Consider the following 20,605-nt stretch of genomic DNA (forward strand, 5'->3'; position numbering starts at 1 on the left):
TGCATTGTTAAGAGTATATTATTATATCTATTTAAATAGTCAATTTATAAAAAATTTATATTAAATGTTACATATGGATCATTAATATTAAATCTAAATTGTCCACATTGATGATTAAATTTATTAAATTTTTTATAATTTTTTATTTTAATAAAAATAAAATAAAATATTAAATGTAAACAATTTAAATTAAGTCTTAAAATCTAGATTTGGGACTAGTGCAACGGAGGCTTCTCCTATAAGGAACAAAGCCGAGTGCCTTAATTAAAGCTTAAAAGCTTTTAGAATTGAATGTGATGATCATTCCCATAAGTGGGAAAGAACTTAGGCCATGTTTGATAGTAAAGATTGAATTTTAAAAGATTGAAAATAAAATTGAATATAAGATTGGGAGTGGGAATGACTCTTAAAATTATATTTGTGATGACATGGAATTAAAAAAAAATAATACTCAATTATCCCTATGATCTTCTTCAATTCTTTCATGTAACTAAGTTCAAAGCATCTGCTCTCACCATCCAAAAATAATAAAATTTAACCAAAAATCAATTGCAAATAAAAAAAAATATCATCATGAGAAATCCAAATCAAACATACTCAATTATTCATACCACCTATAATGTGACAAACTAACAATCCCATCAATACTTCAAAAAATCGTTTTGATTTTTCAAAGCATTAATGGAATTAAAGAAAAAGATGTTATCGTGGGTGGTTGGCGACACCCTCAACAAAAGATGTCATTGGTATGGGGGAAGAAGGAGAAAAAGTGATGGCAAAGGGTGAGACGAGAGAGGGATAGGGGTGAAGGGCAATTAGTTTTGAAAAATTTCAATTTCAGAATAGAATTTTCAATAATAAGAGACATAGTGATGTTGAATAATTCCATATAAGATGAGATTGCGATTGAAATTTGATTTTTCATTATTCCATACTAAATAGGTAAACATGAAAGTTTGTTATTGTGCATATTTTTAAAGTTTAAAATGAGGCTAATCATGATTGCAACAAGTATTTATGTGTGCCATATATATGTATGTTGAAACACATGTAGTATAATTTAAACACATTGAACCAAGAAAATAATCATTCATATAATTATGCCATGAGAGCTATTTCCCTCCTCAATTAAACTTAAGAAGTAAAACAATATTTTTAAAGTTTTTAAAACTTGAAATTATCAAAAACATTATATTAGAAGGTAATATAATTTTATACTGCACTAATTCAGGCTAATGAACAATCTTCTCTTTATGTCATGTAATATACCATGAAACTTCCAAAAAATATAAAATAACCAAATTCATTTTTACTCAACCACCTCCCCTTTGGAATTTTGTAGGTATACGATTACTTTAGTTGATATAATGTGAATTTATATACGTAGTAAAATTTGAGAGGGTGTTTATAAAAAAATGGAGAAAATTATTTGCTTACACATGATGTGATATTATGGATTAGAATTATGTATAGTCAATACTCAATCATTAAAAAAAAAAAACTTCCATGAGGTTAATTATGACTTTCACAATGTAAATAAAATCAATCAAATGAGATTCATGTACACATACATTTTATATATTTTGACATCATTTTATATAATATAATATTAAACATAAATAAAGTCGCATTTTATTTTCCTCAATAGCATTAAATTATTAAATATTAACCCTTTAGTTAGTATTTATAATTATTATAAATTATATTTAATTAATTAGCACAAACAAAAATAAGTTAGTCAATGTTCTTGAAATAAAAGTACTCAGTCTTTCTAAAAATACCCTTAAACTCAATAATATTTATATCAAGAACATTATTAAAAAAATATCAATTGGTTCATAGATTTTGCAAAACGTTTTAAAAATAGGAGCATGCAAAATTTTAAAAGGTGAATTTTAAATATAGACGAGGGAGAAATATAATATTATTAGCGTTTAAACCCTGAAATTAGCCAAAGAAAATAAAGTAATACGATTTTAGATTTACACTAATTCAATTCCAGTTCAAACTAATGATGAATAAAGTTCTCTGGACATGGTAAAGGAAACTTCTGCGAAACTTCCGAAATATATAAAACAACCAAATTATAATTTATCAATCAACCACGTGGCCTTGTTGGATGATAATTACAAAACCAAGTTGACTAAGTCAAAGTCCACGAAATGATTTAGTACATACATATCATAATGTAAAATTGTGGACTAGAATATAATCTTAATTTAAACCGGTTTACAAGGTGGCTATATATACAAACCGCTTTCATTCATTCAAATCAATACAGATTCTTCTTCATTATGTGCATTAGTGTTGAGGCCATGCAGCGATAAGAGCACAAGCTAACATTTCATATGGAGCCGCTAGGAGATGCATTTCTATAGGTATGAATTTCCTCCCTTCTTAGGTACAGAGTGTTTTTAAGAAATTCATTTTATTCTTAAATATGTGAATATCATGATATTTTGAGTAATTGAATAATTTTGTCTTCATTATTTCAAAAGGGTAGTATATAGTATATTAATTATATGCTTTACTTACCATCATCATATTAATTGTGATATTATTAGGAGCAAAATTAAAATATTGTGATTTTATATGCTTTCAACTAAATAATAAAAATTTGAAAAAAAAATACTACTTTTAATTCTTACATTTTGCTTTGGTTTTAGTATAATTTCCTACACTTTTTTTTTTGTGTTCCAAGTTCTTGCACTTTTCTCCATATATAACATTAGTTCCGACATTTGTAAAGAAATGTTGACGTGACATAAATAATATTAATAATGTTAATATATTAATTAACATCATTAATTTTGTACTTACGTATTAAATTGATATTGACATGAATTTTTTAATAGGAAAAAATAAAAAAAAAGCTTATATAAGATGAAATAAAGATGCTAACATGGATTTTTTAACAAGCAAAAATTTAAAGATTCTAGGTCAACCTTTTTATTTCATTTGATGTAGTTTTTTTATTTACACTTATTAAAAAATCTATATCAATATTTTTATTTCATCTGATGTTAAGTTTTTTTTTAATTCCTTATTAAAAAATTCATGTCAGCATCAGTTTGACACAAAGCATAAATTAACAGTGTTAATTGACATGTCATTATTATTAACATCATTGGTGCCACGTCAACATCTCTTTGAAAATGTAGGGACCAACATTGCAGATAGAGAAAAATATAGAGATCTAGAACACACACACAAAAAAAATATGAAAACATGAGCAAAGTGTAAAAACCAAAAATATTGTTTTCCTTAAAAATTTATTAATATGTAAAATTTAATTAAAAATACCTTATATATTGGGATGAATAGAGTATATGTTTATGTTTCTTGTGATAATTACATGATACTTACTCCTTATAGTCTCTTTCACACACACATACATGTAAAAGTATAAATAATACTCACTCCATTCTAAATTATAGGACATTTTTAAAAAAGTTTTTTTATCTCAAAATATAAGACGCTTTGAGTAAATTAAGGTTTTATATTTTTATTTTAAAAAGATAAAGTTGCTAAGTCTATTTAATAAGGTTTAATGGTATGTGAAATTTTATTTAAAAGTGTCTTATAATTTGAAATAGAGGAAGTAATAGTTTCAGAGTTTAAAAAAGTTAGTTATTTCTCTAAATTACTCTGTCCGGTGCATGTATAATATATAATAGCATTTCTTAAAAAACTCTCTATTTAGTCTAAAATATAAAATATTTGGTATTTTTTTTAATTATACTTTTACTTTATTTATTATTTCTTAAATTTGATGAAGTAAGGTTTCAACTAAATTTTTTTAAGAATCATCAAGTAGTTACCAATATTCTAGACTTTGATTTGTGAACAAGAGAGAGCATATATGAGATTTTTTTTTTTTGGTTAAAATTTGTTCCTTCCTTAATGATGATCATTTATTGCCATTTGTCACTATTTCCAACATCTCTCATTAAGAACAATTGATTTAAATTAAGGGGGAAAATATTGGAAATTCTTATAAATGCAGTGCCTTTTGTTTATATTTGAGGGCGGAGAGAATATGAGGCATTGTAGTTACTGTATGGCTAACCGTTAATTTTCTATAAACCCAATTTTAATATATGCATGTTTTGTCTGGGTGATTCAAATTATTAACCTTATATGTACAACTTGTAAATGAAAATAAAAGTTTCTTTTCATGAAACTGGGTTTTCCAAATCGAGGTTTTGCATGCTGAGTTTATTAATTAACTGGTAGAGCTAGCCAAAAACATTTGTATAAAATTATGGTAGATATTAATAATATATATATATATATATATATATTTCAGCACATGCATAATATATATTGTTTCTATCAAGAGTTCAGCTTCTGATGAACTGCTGGATGTTTTCAATATTAACATGCGCCCCCCTCCAATCTATTTTATAAGATATTTTTGAAAGTGATTTAGGGTCTCAAAATTAAATATTCCTCTGATCTTATTTATAAAGTAGAGAGAGAAAAAAAATTAATTTTATTTATAAGGTATTTGTCAATTTCAAATGCTCATCTTTACATTTTTTATTCTTATTAAATACTTTGAATAGAAATATTAATAATGAGATTTAAAAATATTTATTAAGGATAAAGGTAAAAAATTGTTAAATTTTAAGATGAAGTTAATGAAGTTTAAATTTTTCCTTAATTCCAATAAAACATATTAGAATTGACTTATAAATAGGGTCAAAGAAGTATTAGGCATTTTGAAAAAAATAATGTTTTATTAATTATGACTATTTTAATATTATTTACCTGTTATTATTTCACTTCTTAAAATAAATTTCTGTCCCCCCCTCAATGAATGGTATTTTTAAAATTTTATGCAAAATTTAATATTGTAAACTATATTTAATGAACCCTTCATTCAATATTATAAAACACTTTTAACTAAATTATATTTCAAATTAAACTAGTTAATTACTTTTAAAATTACATATCCTTTTTATATTTATCTCTATTTAATAAAATATTTCTATAAATTTTTTTAGTAATTACTCCTTTTTTGGCCAATTAATTACACCATATGATTAAATGTGTTTTTGGAAATCTATCATTAATTGTACTTTAAAAGACACAAAATATATTATATTTTCAACACCTTACATTAAAAAACTGCATGCCTTGTACTTTAAAACTGAAGGAACAAGTAATCTTGCCTAAAAAAAAATTGTAAATCGAAATGAAGTGAGTATATATTCACTTTGATTTTTATTATAAGACACTTTTAATTATTTCATTAGAAAAAAAAAAAGGTGGTAGAGTCATTAAATTTGTGAGGAAATTATAATAAATTAAAATTTTAATTTAAAAAAATTTTAAATTTATATTACATTCCCTTATAATTAATGGTTTTAAATATGAATAATATTAAAAAAATATAATTAATACTTTATCAAGATCTTAATACAGGGACAAAATAATCTTTCTAAAAGTTGCCCTACAATATAGGGACCTGAGATAGTACTTTTTAAGATATTTTTTTATTTACAAAATCAATCGAATACTTAATTAGGATATTTAGGCATGAGTATACCCTATTATCTTAACTATAGTTGGAAGACACATTTTTATTGGATGTCCGCAAAGACATGTTACTAATTTTCAGCATATACCAAATTTACCCATTCTCTTTTTAGCATACAAAACGTACCTAACATATGTTTCCAATTTTTCTGTGAATTTTTTTGGGCCAAGAATTTTTCTGTGAATGTTAATTAGACTTTATGATTACCTGTCTTGATATATCCCATGCACTTAGTTGATTTTATAACATTTTAATTTGTAAAAATTATCTCGTGTATCCAATATACATCCCAACCCTAGTCATTTTAATTCGTAACGTTAAATCAAAACCTTTGTAAAAGACGTTGAGTAGGCTTTAGTGCTAATCCAATTGTCATTGGTTAATTTATAGTTATTATAAATATTTTTCTTTTTATGATTCTAGTCTTTTAATTTTTCTTTAAAATGTAGATTTTTCTTAACTTTTATATATAATTTTTCTAAAAAGTCAACGGTAACATTGGTTTACATTTTGTAACGTGAGTTAAGAATAAAAATTAACATTAAATTACAAGAAAAAAATAATATATAGTCATATAAATTACCAGTTACTATAGGAAAAATGATTATATATGGTAAAAAATGTAGAACGTAATTAAATTACTTGAGTGAATGAGAATTAACAAATATACTGAATAATTATTGGAAACGAACAGAAAAAGAAAGGGCTTGGACGAAGAAGAAACTATGGAAATCAAAAGCACATAAAAGGTGCGACCAGAAGATCGACTTCATTTTCTGTGGCAATGATCATGAAGACACATCCATCTAAATACGTGGCAGCGAAAAATATTCTGTATGTATTTCACCCTACTATTTAAAGGAAAATACTTTTTAATGTTATACCATGTTTGCGCCCATTTTGATTTTTGAGGGGAAAAAAATACTAACTACGAATTAACATGCGTCTAGGAACTCCATTTATTGATTGCATTATTCTAATAGCAATAATTGTAGATATAGATGAAGGCTTACACTTTTTCTTTTGGCAAAGAAAGAGGGACTTGGCCAACCTGTCTTTGTGATGTTTATAGGGTACATGAGGCATGCGAAATCCAACCAGAACTAAAAATTTATTGACACTTAATTGAATTCAAATGGGATTTGAATAGATGAATTTTTGAATTTAATAAATTTTATATTTTAAGAATGTCAAATTTAAAATTTTTTATTTGGGTAGCATAAAAAATTCACACCAATAGAAATGAGTTGTCGTCCCTATGTGACTTATCCGTGTCCATATATTTAGGTAATATTGAAAGAGATTGGTTGAGATTTGAAATAACTATGGTAGATTATATTTTTGAAATTCTAAATGAATTGTAATAAAAAAAATTGATACAAATTTAGAAAACATTATATTTTCAAAAATGGATTTAGTCCAAATTCAAATTAATCCGGTCACTAATCCAAATATAACGTCAGTTTGTTTATTTGTTCAGTTTTCTTCTTTAGCATTCGATACTCATTAGATTATTAGCCATCATGATGACTAAACGAAATCGAATTTTTAGCCAATGGTCTTAGATAGATTCTTCCTTAAAGAAAGTTTTCGGGCCACTAGAGGCCTAACCCTTATGGGCCTACACTATCAAGGCTCTTGCTCTCTTCTACTCTTCATTTTTATGCATTTGCCAAAAGGAAATTTACTTTTGGTGTTTCAGCATTATGCATGACATCTAATTAGATATTATAACTTATAAGTACTCTATTAAAAATTTATCCAATTCTAATTCTAAAAAATAAAGTTATATTTTTATAGAATGAGTTCCTTAATATATATATATATATAAAATAGTAATAATTTTTATGACTATTCATATATAGGTGATTTTAGTAACTATATATATATATATAATTTACTTCAAATTGAACCTTTTACATCTTTCTCTTTTTAAGTCTATAATTTTATAACAGTAAATTCAATTTAATTTATTTAAAGGAGAGTCACAGTAAAATTCTAAAAGATCAAATTAATGACTGTTAGATTCTTAACAATTTTTTTTTTAAATGAGTTGCTAATATTGATTGGATAGGTGGAAACTAGGTCCTAATTGCAGACTACAAGAGTAAAATACATTAATATTCCTTATATTTTATCTTAGTTATAGAGATTTTTCTTTTATTTTTAAAATCTATATAAACTTCACTTCACTTCACTTTTTTTTTTGGATTGTTTACTTCACTACTATTTATAGAAGAGTAAAATATATTGATCTTTTCTCTATTTTGCCTTAATTACAGATACATTCTTTCTATTTTAGAAACTTATATGAATCTTTCTTAAAATCGATAATTACTAAACATAAACCTTCCTTCAATTTTTAAAATTTTATTTGTATCTATTTAATCATTAGTTAATTGTTAAGTCATATACATTGGATCAAAAAATCATTCTTTAAACATACAAGTTATCTAAAAATAATCTAATCCATCCCAAAAAAAAATTTAATGGATATATTTTTTTACCTTTTCATTCATATTTAAATTTTTTTAGTTATAGAAAAATATTTTTTTTAGTATTTTTAAAAAGGAAAATACATAAGTTGGATAAAATAATTACCAACCATATATGTACAAAAAAAACTTAATGAAATAGAGATTTAATATAATAAATGATAAATTAGTCAATTTAATTTTTCTTTATTTTATTTAAATGTTGTAATTTTAATACAATATTTTAAAATTATTTTTTTAATATCATCATACTTAATTATTTAAAGTTGCTTAAATCGGGGGGTGAGAGAGAGAGAGAGAGTAATTAGATTATAAGGGTAAATTAATAATTTTAATTTTTTTCCAACATAATTACAAATAAAAAAATTACTTTTTTAAATTCTTTTACAAAATATTCTTAATGGTGTTAAGAATTGAACTAAAATGTAGGCTTTAAAAATAGAAGAGAGGCATATAATATTTTATCAAAATAGAAGGAATGCCAGTGTACGGTACTGTTTATATAAACTTATTCGCACAGTAATTTTTTTAAATTTAAATATTTGGATGACAAAAAAGATATTTCAAACACATATAAAAAATTATTAAATTAAAAAAATTGAAAAAGAAAAGGAGTTAGGAGTTTAATATAATGAGAAATATTTTAATTAATATAATTTATATTTATTATATTAATTTTAATATTCTTTAAAATTTTTATGTAAATATAACCACAATGCTTTTAAAAATAGTAGTTGAGAGAATGCATTATAGGAATATAAGTAATTTTAAATTTTTCACTGATTTTAATTAATGCAATAAAGCATTTTAGAATTATAAATGGAAATCTCTTACTAATGTTAAAAAATTGATTAAAGTTTAGATTTTTGAAAACAAAAAGAAGGCCTTTGTAATTTTACCGAACTTGAAAAGAGGTCATTGTATTTTAATCAAATTTAAAATTACATTTAAATCTTAAATGTATTATTTACCACTGAAAGACTGAAACTTTTAAATTTGCAAGTTCTTTTTAACAAAAATTATTAATAATCAAACTTTTTTTAATTTATTATTTTGAGACTTAACTATTATTCTCCCTCTAATATGAATTTGTCAACTAACATGAGTCATTATGGGCCTAGTATATAGGCAAACAGTCTTTTTTTTTTTTGGATAAAATGATAAATAGTTCAAATACATTTAAAAGATATAAGCAAATAGATCAGCCTACTTGGGTATACAAGAATGTTATGTTATCTTCTTAATTATAAAGCCCAGTTTTTTTATGACGGTTTGGACTTCGCTAGTTTCTTCGTAGTTCGTAGTTATTTCTCCTTAATGGGCAAATGAATATTGTTGACTTAAGTCAAACACTATTTATAAGGCGCAGTCTACTTGGTTTTACTGAAGTGTCATCCCCTTAGTAGGCAAATGAATCTTATTGTACAAAAAAAAAAAAAAAAAAACCTCATTGACAGGCTTAACGGCTGACATGAGTTCGCCGTAGTGTAGTTGGAAGGAGGAGAAAAAAGTAAGTAGGAGAGAAAAGTAAAGAGAAAGTATCATTTTCTCCTATTTAGTTATGAAGAGAAAAGTAAAGAGGAGAAAAAAGTAGAGAAAAAAATAACATGTAGGATTTACATGTTTTTTCTCTCTAACTTTTCTCTCCAAACATGCACAGATTTTGGGAAAAAAATCATTTTTAAATTTACTCACCAATTTTTAAATTCTATATTTATAGTATAATTATATTTTTATCATGAATTTTTATTAAACAAGCAGTATATTAAATTTTTAGATTAATTAGATAAATTTTAATTTTAAATTTTCAATAAATTTTCTTATATTTGATTGTAGTTTCAAACTTTTAAGTTTATTATATATTTAATAATTTAATAAATAAAATTGTCAATTAGATAAAATAATTTTTTATCAGTATTAGATAACATAATTTGTAATTATATTTTTATTCAATCAATAATAGATGATAGAAATTATTATAATAATATGTTAAAATATTAAATTTTATTATATATAAATATTTTTATAAATAATAAGGTCATTATTATCCACATAAAATTAACAACTTTTCTCTCTTTTCAATTTTTTCTTGCTTAGCCAAGTATAATGGGAGAAAGTTGCATTCTATAATAATATGTTAAAATATTAAATTTTATTATATATAAATATTTTTATAAATAATAAGGTCATTATTATCCACATAAAATTAACAACTTTTCTCTCTTTCCAATTTTTTCTTGCTTAGCCAAGCATAATGGGAGAAAGTTGCATTCTTCTACTTTTTTCTTCTCTTCATCTTCTCTCCTCTCGTTTTCTCCTTATTTTTCCTTATGAGCCAAGTACAGCATTAAAATCTAATGGAAGAAAACTGTAAAGGTGAAGAAAGTCTTTTTTTTGTGTGAAGAAAATAATTTAAAGTGTAAAGAGTTTATCAATATTTTTTTATGTAACACTCATCATTATCAATTTCAATATGCCAATAAAAATAATTTGAAGCTTAACTATAAATAGTACAATTTATTTTTAGCTATGAGCCATCATATTTTTAAAAAAATGGGGAGTAGCCACTTTAGAGGTAACAAAATGACTTTCTTCCAAGATTCCCAAGAAAAACGAGGCTTATATATATATATATATATATATATATTAATTTTTCAAAATAAAAAAAATTATAATTTCAACAGGGAATATATATCACTTTTTATTATCAACGGAAGATATATCACTTAGAAGCTATAAAAAGTTTCCATCTCCATACCCATTGTGTATTAGTTCAGAAAATCAAAGAAATCCAAAATCTCAAGCATACACGATATTTTATTCTTAACAGAGTAATTTATTTTTAGCTATAAAATTAACTTCTTAACTTCCAATATTTTTTTTCATTATCCTAATTAATTTCTTATACCGTCTCCCACCGCCCCTACCGTTTGTTGACCGCGGAAATAATTTGCTTGTTTGAATAGATAACTGCCAATTGGTTGGGAATTGCTCAAAAAGAAAAAAAGAAACATTAGACATTGATCAAATAACTGTCATCCACGTCAGTCCTCTGCGTAGGAAATAACTGTCCAGGCAATTGGGCCGTATAATAATATTTACAAAATAAATGGGAAAAGAAAGGAGACTCGTCAAATTTATGTTCATACGCATACACAATTACACACACAGCAAAGCAACGCATTAAATATTGTAGCGTAATATATGGCTTGTCATTTTCTTTTCTAATTTCAATTTGTTAGAACAATTCTGTAGAGTAGTTATTTTTAGAACAAGTTTTGAAAATAAAAAAATAAAATTTATTTGAATTATTATTTTAAAAAACATATTTAAAGCGGTGAAATAAAGGGTGAAAAAATTATTTTTTATTAACATAATTATCATTAATAAAAAACATGATATTCTCGATATTTCTCTAATTTTCAAAAATAAAAATTAACAAAACATCATAAAAATGTTGTGGTTTTTTAGTTTTTCTTCACAACTTTTAAATTTTTTATTTTTTAGAATAGATAACAAAAATATATTTTCAAAAAAAATTTGTTCTAAAAACAAGTAATCAAACAAATTCATACTTCATTCGGTTTTATTTATAAAATAGAGAGAATAATGTTTTTGTCATAGTCATAAGTTACATCATTGAATTTTTATCACAATTTTCTCTTTTTACTCTCATTAAATATTAGTGAGAGGAAATATGTTATATATATATATATATATATATATTTATTTGTTTAAAAGGAATAAAGTTAAAATTTTTTTGAATTTTTGAATAAATTATTTTTTGAGTTTTACTAAGGATTTAATTTCCTTGATTTCCATACATATATTAAAAATACATTTTTCATGGATTAATTTCTCTTAAAGTACAGAGAAAATAAAGATAGATACAATTCAACTAGATTTATTGTAGATACAACACAGATTGACAGAATTAGACTACACACACACACACTCACGCCAATATAATCTAACACGATTCTCACTATTGATTATCAATAGATTATTAATTTGATATTAATATTAATTAGATGACACGTGCATGTGCACGCATGACTTAGTCTTCGGTTACCTTGTCTTCTTGTTTGAATAATTGAAGTAAATTTTTATGTTTATGATATATTCACTTTGTACTGCAGTATAAGTCACAGTTAAATAATTGATAATTTATAAATAATTTTAGTTAAAATTTTAAATTCTTAAAAATGTCTACATTTTTTATTTATACCATTATTAAAAACCCTATATAAAAGCACTAACAATACTAATTAAAATCCTAATGCATGATTTTTTTTTCAAAAACAATAATAAAAGAAGTGGGGCTATATAGTTAAAAAATAAATATAAAAATTATTTAATAGTTTACATTTTGAATTGAGTAAAAAAAATTTTAAAAAATACTTTATATTGTACTTTGGAGGAGTAACTATTATTACATGGCCCCAAAAAAGTAAACAACATTATCTCTCATGCGCCCTTTGAAGAGACAATGTCGCATGTAATCAACATCATGCTGTCATCAATTACTTCTCAATTTCTATAATTGCAAAAATCATTCACATGAAATTAAAGTATTCATTAATTTTATTGAATAAAGGTTGATCCAATTGGTAAGGATTTGACTCATTAATTTTATTCAATAAAGGTTGATTCAATTGATAAAAATTTTACTCATAACCTATAAGGTTGTAGGATTAAATGCCATTGCCAATGTGAGGATTTTGTTAATGAGTGAACTGTGAGATTTAATCATATGACTCATAGTTATGAGCAAAATTCTTACCCACTAAACCAACCTTTGTTGGTATTTATAGATATTAATTTTCTTAAACTATGAGATACTTATATTCAATGCCTGATTGTACTCGAACAGGATTGCCTTCAATAGAAAAGAATACATGTGAGAAATAAAAAAAAAAAACTGTGCTTTGTTTATTTTGTATTGCTTTTTTTTTTGTTCTTAATAATGATAACCTGTCATATTAGTGCATGGTTCCACCTTTGCAGAATATTTGTTTGGTTGATTTTTTTTTTAATGGGTCTCATGTTTTTTAAGATACACCTGTGACAATAAATATTTCTCATGTTATATAAAGTTCTAGCTATTTCAATTCTTTTAATTCCACAAAGGCATATATACATATGTGTGTGTAGATCTTGATCATTTTGAATCTAGAGTTTCTATGATTTTCTTGCATTATTTTCATGCATGCTTCAAACCTTTTTTTTTTTTTTGCGTATATAAAGGTACAGAATTAGGACTTCAACTCTGAACATAAGATGGCTACATGAAATTAAAGCAAAATCTGTCCTATCTTATTTTAAGATCGACGTGCGGTTATGTCCTCATTTTGATGACGTAATTAACTTTCTAGAATATGGTGTTCGTCGTTCATTCAATGGATAAGTGAACACCATTTATATAACACATGCCTCCCCACTTGATCTATAAATAGTGACCAGTGAGGGCTAGTTCAGTATCTGTTCAGCTCTGATCAAACATGTCTATGTCTTCCTCTGAGTCTGATCATCACCGTGGGGAATTCATGGAACTGGTTATTGTTCCAACCAATCCATTCACAGAGACTAAAGAAGGAGGCGAAGGAGAGAGTGTGAGGAAGCTATTGCCTACTGACTCATCCAACTCGATCCCGCCATTCCCATACGATCCTCCTCTCTCTGAATCTGCTCCTTCTTCTCCCACAACTCCAAACCACCAAGTTCAAATCCAAACCGCAGAACCCAACCCGCAACCTGCTGAGGCCGATCAAACCCACCCGGTGTTCGATATAATTGAGAGTCAAGAGCTCGGAAAGGCTGTTCTTGTGCTGGCTGTGCCCATGTTGATGGGTTTATCCACTGCTTATCAGTATTTCACCAGCACTGTGGAGATGAACGTGGTTGCGATCAGCCTCTGTTTTGCTTTTGCTTCCATGTTGAATGGAATCCTCTCGAGAAAAGCCTGTCCCAAGGTATCGATTCTCGTTCTCATGTCAGGAATCGTCTTGATGATCCTGGCTTTCTATGCCTATTCGGGTATCATTTTACCCGTCTACCTCAAATGGATACCCGTTGGCTGTTTCTTCCTCTCTATTTTACCAATTGCTCCAGTTTTTGTTGGCGTCATCTACAGCAGGAGGAAGAAGGCCAATAATTAAAAGTGATCTTCAAAAGACACAGATCGATCTTAAGAAGACATAGCTAGAAATTTATAGTTATATGTATCACGAAACCTAAACTAGTAGTCTTTAGTTATATACCTGTTACATAATCTGTAGTTTACAAAGGTGAGCAGATAGTATCCTTTTGTGTATATATATGTGGAGTTGCCCTAACGATTATCGTACTATTTGTGTTATGATATAAATATTAATTGAGATTTGTAGATATTGTTATGATGTATTATTTATTGAGATTTATTTTGTTGAGATTTAAGGAATACTTTGTTTTTTACCAGTCACTATTAAGATGGTCCATTTTTGTGTGTATATTAAGCTTTTCATAACAATAATGCACAACACATTTTTCAATCTCTCTTTCTCTCATGACTTCTTTCAGCTTGATCTCCTTTGCTTGGATTTGGTAGTTAGCTGCACTCAAATAATGTGGATGGATCCATTGAGCAACTCTTCCTCCTCCACCCTTCTTTTTCACACATACACGTGCCCAAGAATTTGTACAGGAGAATCAAATTAAATGAAGCAACAAACACACACACACACACAAAATATATATACACACACATGCATCATTTTCATGTGCGCCTGCGGATTAATTTCAGAGCCATGGAGTTTCCAAACAAGCAAAATTAATTTCCTATTGCACTGGTTACGTTTCCATACTTCGATTATATAAGAAAATTTTAAACCCTAGGACACTACTCACATCTACCATATTCCTATCACCTAAACTTGCTTTGAATGACTATACTCTGACAATGAATAATTAGTATGTTTTTAGATGGAATTCGGTACATGAGTATCTATTGGAAGTAGTCCGAATAATATTAATTATCTGGTTGTTGATGACACTACATATAAAAGGTCATGTATCACTTTATATTGAGGCAGGTAGGTGCATGTTGGAGTGTTATCCCTTTATAATGATTAATTAATTATACGTCAAATTAGGAATGAAACTTGTATATGTATGTGCGTGAGCTTAATTACGGTTGAATTTGGGTAGAAGGTTCAGTAGCCAAACGAGAAATCGAAGGAAGTGGTAGATAGCAATAATTTCTAGCTGCTTTACCATATTTCTTCTATTCATTTCACGTATGAACTTTTATACTTCTATATACTTAAGGCTCAGCAAGTGGATATTAATGAGATCATGGAAACCAATCAAGCACACTGTTCTTGGAGTCGATCGGCTTTGCGTCTATATTATAACTACAAAGTATTATTGCTCCATTTACATTGACACTTGTTTGAGTACTTGTCAAGCATGTTGAAGAGAAAGAAATTATAACAAGAAGAAAATGAAAGAACATTATTCATTACCTATAAGTGACAAGCTCAATGCAAAACAACCATTCCCAAACTATGGGGAGAAACAAATGAAGGATTACACACCATAAACTTCCCCATACCTCAATACACCATACTGATCAACCCTTTATCTACGGTCAAGAATTAATAACAAAACTAGGTAATTAGTTAACAAACTAATGACCTTGACCATTTAACCCCCCAACATAACTACTCTTGACTTGGGTCTTTACTTCCATGAGTGCGTGTGAAGAAGAACAAACAATCAGACAAACGAGGATACAGATATTGCGGAGCATATAGGCCTATATATAGATGCGATCCTAGCTACCTAGGGCTTGTTATTTTTCTCAGGATCTGTCTCTTTTAAGTAGGCCACTTTATTCAACTTGTTCTTCCTGATGCTGTTGATGATGAGGTCTACAAAAACAGATGGAAACGTGAATATAGAGAGGCCGAAACAGGAAATGGGTATCCATACGAGGTAGATGGGTAAAATGGTGCTGATATAGGCATAGAAAGCCAGGATAATCAAGGCAATTCCTGACAGGAGAAGGAGATGTGATAACTCGGGATGGGTTTTTCTCAAAACGATTCCATTGAAGATGGAAGCAAAAGCAAGACAGAGGCTAACCACGGCCAAGTTGATGGCGATGCTGTTGTGGAAATAGAGACTAGCAGTCACTAGACCTGTCACCATGGGCACAGCCAACCCTAGCATAGCCTTTCCAAGTTCTTGACTCTCAATTATCTCCAACACCAAGTGGGTCGGGTCGGCAGCCTCAGCAGGCTGCAACAGGTTGGGTTCTGGGATTTGGATATGAAGTGGGTGGGTTTGAGTTGTGGGAGAAGAAGGAGCAGATTCTGAGAGAGGAGGATCGTATGGGAATGGTGGGATCGAGTTGGATGAGTCGGCAGGCAATAGCTTCCTCATAGTAATCTCTCTTCCTCCTTTAGTCTCTGTGAAAGGATTGGTTTCAACACTTATTGTAACCATTTCCTTGAATTCCCCATCACGTGACTCAGAGAGGGACATTGCGAGAGAACTGATGAACAGGTTTGGAATTGAAACCTATCAACCTTGAAGGTTTCTATTCGATATCATTAGCTAGCTATTTATATTGATGAAGCAGTGAGAGATGTTGAATAAACCCTAAATTCCTCTGGCACCCCTACATTATCTATTTAATTATAAAAATAAAGTTCATGCATAAGAATGTGGACATCGAAGGTCTTCATATTGTATCGGATAAATTAAATATGATAGGACAACTTTTGCTTTTATAATGTGACAACGTAATAATATATATGTATCTTATGTTTGAGTTCATGTTCTGCTTAATTAATCGGATATATTTTTCTTTTAAGAGTAAACAGTGATAAGAATAAATACACTAATAACTATATCATTGTATTTCATTAAGGGAAAATGACAATTATATTACACAACATTGTAAAGGAATTAATGCCAATTGAAGACCACAAGTTATTGAAATATCATGGAAGGACTAAGATCTTTACTTGTAATTTAAAAAAATAATTATTAAAATAATCAATGGAATGACTCATGAATTCAAATATAATAAAGTTAATTATGAATTTAAGTAATGTTATGTGTGAATTAATTAATAAAAATTTAATTATAAATTGATATATAATTTTATGAATCTAAAGATAGTCACTGCTTGTAGATTTTATTAGAAATGTCAATAATGAATTTATGAAAATTTAGTTATAAATAAATAAATAGTATCATAAATTTATATGTCACTTGCGATTTAAAGACAATCAATTATAAATTTAAGAAATATTATTTGTAAATATATATGAAACGTCTTAGTTGTGAATAAATCTAAATAGTTTTAATTGTAAATCAATAATTTAAGAACTCTTTCATGTTTTTGAATATCCATTTACAATTTATGTTCTATAAATTCACAAATAACATTTCAAAAATTTACAAAAAGTTTTTCTTAAATTCACAAATAATGATGAATACATTTATGAAATTATCTGTCTATTTACAATTTTTTTACCAAAATATATCTATTCACAATTAATTTTTATATATTCACAAGTAATCTTTTTTAAGTTCACAAATCAATTACTCTTATTAACTTCATGAATGATCTTGTATTAGCTATTTCAATGATTATAAATATTTTTTGGAAAATTAATAGACTTTTAAAGACCATGATACTTTTGTGACATTTTAATATTTTGAGGTTTTTAGTTGTCATTAATATCTTTACAAGTTGCCTACTTATTATTTTCCCCTTCATTAATTCTTGATGCGTACCAAATGATCGAAGAGGGGCACGAGTGAAGATAGGATCCGCAATATTCAGCAATGATTACATGAATAATAGAACATGAATAAGAAGGCATCAATTATTTAAAGTACATTTACAATTTAAAAGGACCGTACGTATAAAGCCTTTTAAATATTTGTCATCGGATAAAAACTGTCAGCATTTCTTGATTATAAATTTACTACATTTAGTTAGCTTTAACGTGCAAAGAAATTTCACCTGAGATACATGAAATAATATTTTTTTTTTTCGAGCAATATGAGCAAATATATTAATGTTTTGGACTTGGCAATAATATTTCTCATTCACTGCAGATATATGGACCTGTAAAATTTAATGAATTGTTTGAAGTCTAATTAATTATCCAATGAAAGAGATGCCTAGCAGCTGATGTAATGAACGATTTAATTTGATTTGGTAATATTTTTGCAATTAATTATAAGGGAATATGGCAACATGATGCTGATACATGGCACTGGCATTGGCATTAATCAAACAAATGTACGTACTGTTAATTCAAAAGTGGATACTGGATAAGGAACTGATGACGCGGATTAAACGTGTCTGATCGTTATCTATTATACTTGAAATACAAGCTATATAACCCCACGTCAATCTAGAAGTTAGAAAGAAAAAAAAAAATTGGAGGGTGTTAAAAAAATAGTGGAATAGTAAGTCAATAGGCCAATAAGAAGCTAGGTAATTGAGGAACCTTCTGGATGGATCTCGATCTTCAACGGCTTCCACGAGTCAGCCAGAATGTCAATAAGATTCCACATTAATTGATGTATATACTGCCTCTCTTGTCCTTTTTGCAAGGACTTTTTAATAAATTTATGCATATGAAGAAATCTGTTTGAAAGTAAGTATTATATTTAACTTTGTCCAATTAATAAGCCATGTATAGTTTCTGTTCCTTTTTTTTTTATTTTTAAAAATTGTGATATGTAATACAGTTTTCAGGATTCTTTTTCAAAACAAAATGAAAATCTAATTGGTTATATTAATTTAAAAATATTTTTAGAATTAAAAAAATAGGCTGATAGTGATGTTTGTATGTAGTTAATGATTGTAGTTTATAATATAAATTAGTTAAGCTAACTATATTTTTCAATAATCAAATGTAATATGCTTTGAAAATAAAAAAATAAAATGAAAATAACTCCATGTGTGTATGATATTTTCATTTTTTTTGTTTTCAAAAATGGAAACAAAAAATGAGAAAAATTTAAAATAATTAAATCTAAAACATTTATCCAAATAAGTTTTTTAAATTTTTTTAAAAATAAAATAATTTTAAAAAAACAGAAACCAAACAGGTTCTTAAAACTTTTCATTTTTAAATAACTGTGTATATAAGATGTTTCCATTGTTTGTTTCCTGTAATAAATTTTATGGCAACCAAAAAAAAAAATTTGTGGGCGTGGTGTCTCTTGTTCTTGAAAATAAGTAAAGCTAAGCTGTTAGGGTAAGAAGGTTAATAAACTCAGCTTTACAATTAAGAAGAAAATACTTTAATTTAATGGACCCAAGGACTAGTAGATTGATCCTTTCCATGCAAGCCCATGATGAGCCCTAATGATTTGGACTCTCAATGTTCGTATAATCCAAATCCAATCCAAGTATATATTAAAATAAATCAAATTGAATTTATACAGTTATAAACAATTAGATTTTGTATATGTAAAGAATGGGGAGCCACACCTGAAAACGAAAGGCTTAATAGATTCACGATCAACAGTGGAAGCACGCTTAATTCAAAAAGACTAAATATGAGGTATGGAGAGCGGCAGCCTCTAGAAACAAAAGAGTATATAAATGAACAATAAGTAAGAAATTAAAAATATGTCATATCTTAATTCAAAATTTTAAAGCTCAAATTTATGTATATATTATTATTCCCTACACACACATATTATTAGGCTTAATTTTATCCAATATAAAACTTTTTACATGAACTAAATCTACTCACTCCTAAATATCTTAAGGTGTGTAGGACATCACCACAATAATGATAAAATACACCTCATGCAAAATTGAGACAGAGAGCGCTAGTGATCTAGGGTTATTTTCTTATCTATATACATAGACAAAAAAAATAAAAATAAAAATAATTAATTTTGGTCTATTTAAGTTTTTTTTAGTTATTTATAATTATTGATAATAAAATAATGCAATCAATAAATGGAATATTTCCTAGTGCATGTTAATTGTTGATCTATCTCTTTTTTTCCCGGCATATAATTTTGTCGAAGAATTTCTTTAAATTTTAAAGTTGAATACATACCGTATTATTGTTGAGCAAGGCTTCCAAAACGGGACGTGTCTTCATTGCCCCAGAAAATATAGTGTTCTTGTCGATCGTATTCCTGTCGTCTAATTTGAGAACACCTTATATGTGCTGTTGATTTCCAACAATCATTGCGGATATTTGTTGATTCTCATGTACCCAAGTGGATTATTTATTTTTCAACATTTTTACAGTAACGTATTTAATCATTATTTGACTGATTTAAATTTCTTAACTTTATAAAATATCTTTTTATTTCTTTAACTCTAACACAAAAAATAATTATTAAATTTTTAAATATTAATAAAATATTTTTAAATATTAATATATTAAGTTTAATTTTTTTTAAAAATAATAATAATTGATAAAAAATAATTATTTAAAACTAACAATATTAAAGTTAAATGGTTAAAAAAATACTTTATAAAATTAAATAATTAAATTAAAATCTTATATAAAATTAGAGAATTAAA

General features: G+C 26.8%; 1 protein-coding gene and 1 long non-coding RNA gene across 3 annotated transcripts; one reads left to right on the plus strand and one right to left on the minus strand.

Annotated features, from left to right (window-relative positions):
* The first annotated feature begins 2,239 nt into the window (after positions 1–2,239).
* Positions 2,240–15,050, plus strand: LOC129311927 (uncharacterized). 2 transcript variants are annotated; one of them, XR_008593421.1, is made up of 3 exons: positions 2,240–2,378; positions 6,240–6,379; positions 14,599–15,050. XR_008593421.1 is itself a non-coding variant. In XM_054954430.1 (3 exons), the coding sequence occupies exon 3, from the start codon at positions 13,542–13,544 to the stop codon at positions 14,196–14,198; it is 657 nt and encodes a 218-aa protein (XP_054810405.1). In that variant the 5' UTR covers positions 2,240–2,378; positions 6,240–6,379; positions 13,288–13,541; the 3' UTR covers positions 14,199–15,050. The 2 variants fall into 2 exon arrangements, 1 of the variants encoding a protein (XP_054810405.1); XM_054954430.1 differs by having other exon boundaries at positions 13,288–15,050.
* Positions 15,051–19,340: 4,290 nt separating this feature from the next.
* Positions 19,341–20,405, minus strand: LOC129310340 (uncharacterized). Its single transcript, XR_008593094.1, has 2 exons — positions 20,130–20,405; positions 19,341–19,638 (listed from the first exon to the last, which is right to left on the minus strand). It is a non-coding gene; the product is annotated as an uncharacterized LOC129310340 (long non-coding RNA).
* Positions 20,406–20,605: the final 200 nt, after the last annotated feature.

The sequence above is a fragment of the Prosopis cineraria genome, unplaced genomic scaffold (assembly GCF_029017545.1).
Source record: "Prosopis cineraria cultivar Desert tree isolate PC_DT_omini unplaced genomic scaffold, ASM2901754v1 PC5, whole genome shotgun sequence".
Taxonomy (NCBI): domain Eukaryota; kingdom Viridiplantae; phylum Streptophyta; class Magnoliopsida; order Fabales; family Fabaceae; genus Prosopis; species Prosopis cineraria.

Excerpts from the sequence above, each read along its gene's own strand:
- LOC129311927 (XM_054954430.1), top strand. The coding sequence starts at position 13,542 with ATGTCTATGTCTTCCTCTGAGTCTGATCATCACCGTGGGGAATTCATG.